Source organism: Perkinsus marinus, assembly GCF_000006405.1.
Source record: "Perkinsus marinus ATCC 50983 genomic scaffold scf_1104296962118, whole genome shotgun sequence".
NCBI lineage: Eukaryota > Perkinsozoa > Perkinsida > Perkinsidae > Perkinsus > Perkinsus marinus.
The window spans coordinates 1-1,813 of NW_003205557.1; the positions used below are offsets into that span (position 1 = coordinate 1).

The following is a 1,813-nucleotide window of genomic DNA, read 5'->3' on the forward strand; positions in this document are numbered from 1 at the left end:
TCCACGTCGCTGTTTGTCAAGATGGTGATCAGCCTTGCGGCCCGTCAGTCTGCAGCAGCTTCCCCACAACTACAACAACTACCACCACTGTCTCGACCACTCAACTCTGTCCACGGCTCCCACCACAGTAGTCTTTACTACTGTTGCCGCTACTACTGCGGCTCCCACTACAGTCTCGCCTACTACAGTGGCCGTTACTACTGCGGCTCCCACTACAGTGGCCGCTACTACTGTGGCTCCCACTACAGTCTCGGCTACTACAGTGGCCGCTACTACTGCGGCTCCCACTACAGTCTCGGCTACTACTGTGGCCGCTACTACTGCGGCTCCCACTACAGTCTCGCCTACTACTGTGGCCGCTACTACTGTGGCCGCTACTACTGCGGCTCCCACTACAGTCTCGCCTACTACAGTGGCCGCTACTACTGCGGCTCCCACTACAGTCTCGCCTACTACAGTGGCCGCTACTACTGCGGCTCCCACTACAGTCTCGCCTACTACAGTGGCTGCTACTACTGCGGCTCCCACTACAGTCTCGCCTACTACAGTGGCCGCTACTACTGCGGGTCGCACTACAGTCTCGCCTACTACAGTGGCTGCTACTACTGCGGCTCCCACTACAGTGGCCGCTACTACAGTGGCCGCTACTACTGCTGCTCCCACTACTACTGCTGCTCCCACTACAGTCTCGCCTACTACAGTGGCCGCTACCACTGTGGCCGCTACTACAGTGGGCGCTACTACTGCGGCTCCCACTACAGTGGCCGCTACTACTGCGGCTCCCACTACAGTCTCGCCTACTACAGTGGCCGCTACTACTGCGGCTCCCACTACAGTCTCGCCTACTACTGTGGCCGCTACTACTGTGGCTCCCACTACAGTGGCCGCTACTACTGCGGCTCCCACTACAGTCTCGCCTACTACAGTGGCCGCTACTACTGCGGCTCCCACTACAGTCTCGCCTACTACTGTGGCCGCTACTACAGTGGGCGCTACTACTGCGGCTCCCACTACAGTCTCGCCTACTACAGTGGCCGCTACTACTATGGCTCCCACTACAGTCTCGCCTACTACAGTGGCAGCTACTACTGTTGCTCCCACTACAGTCTCGCCTACTACAGTGGCCGCTAGTACTGTGGCTCCCACTGGACTCCAGGTCACTACTGTGTCGCCCACTACGGCTCAGGCTACGACTACTTCGATATAAGTCAACCCACGGAGATGCCGAGACAATTCAATTGCATCATTCACACTTTCATGAAATTAAGTATAACTCTGGAACAGAGTCTTACGTATATATGAATCATTCACGTAAATCGTGCCACCCAAAGGGTCTCGTAGTGCTTAAGAGTGTTTTTCATGTCCCCCGAGTATGGTGTGCGCGAAAGTTATACGGGGTCTGTTGTCCGGTGCAGATTCAAAACTGAACCTATTAGTCATCTCATTGACTCGTCCTCATGGTCCGAATGGGTACAATGACACCACAGGGATAACTCGATTTCATGGCGTTTGGCTTGTTCGCGAATTCGTCAACGCAGCGGCAACTGCCAGAATGTCGATGAGGTGAAGGAAGTTCATACCAAAAAAACTTGAATGATGCCGGCACACATCGTTGTAATGCGACACACTCAAGACAGCAAATGAGGAATTTCGCCAAAACCACGGAAGAGTTCAGATATGACATATCTTGACAGAAGTGCCACTATGTGGAAGAGTCTGGAAAACATATACACAGTAAAGTAGTTGCGAAAAGCTACCACTCGCTCAATAACAATTTCATTTTCTGCCATTCCCAATATTCGCTTGCTAAAGT

The 1,813-nt window shown here is 53.4% G+C and overlaps 1 protein-coding gene across 1 annotated transcript; it reads left to right on the plus strand.

Moving 5' to 3' along the window:
- Window positions 1-188: 188 nt before the first annotated feature.
- Window positions 189-1,207, plus strand: Pmar_PMAR014820 (conserved hypothetical protein; the record flags this gene model as incomplete). Its single annotated transcript, XM_002771974.1, has 1 exon — window positions 189-1,207. A coding segment is annotated over one exon (1,019 nt), but the record flags the coding sequence as incomplete, so codon positions are not given.
- Window positions 1,208-1,813: the final 606 nt, after the last annotated feature.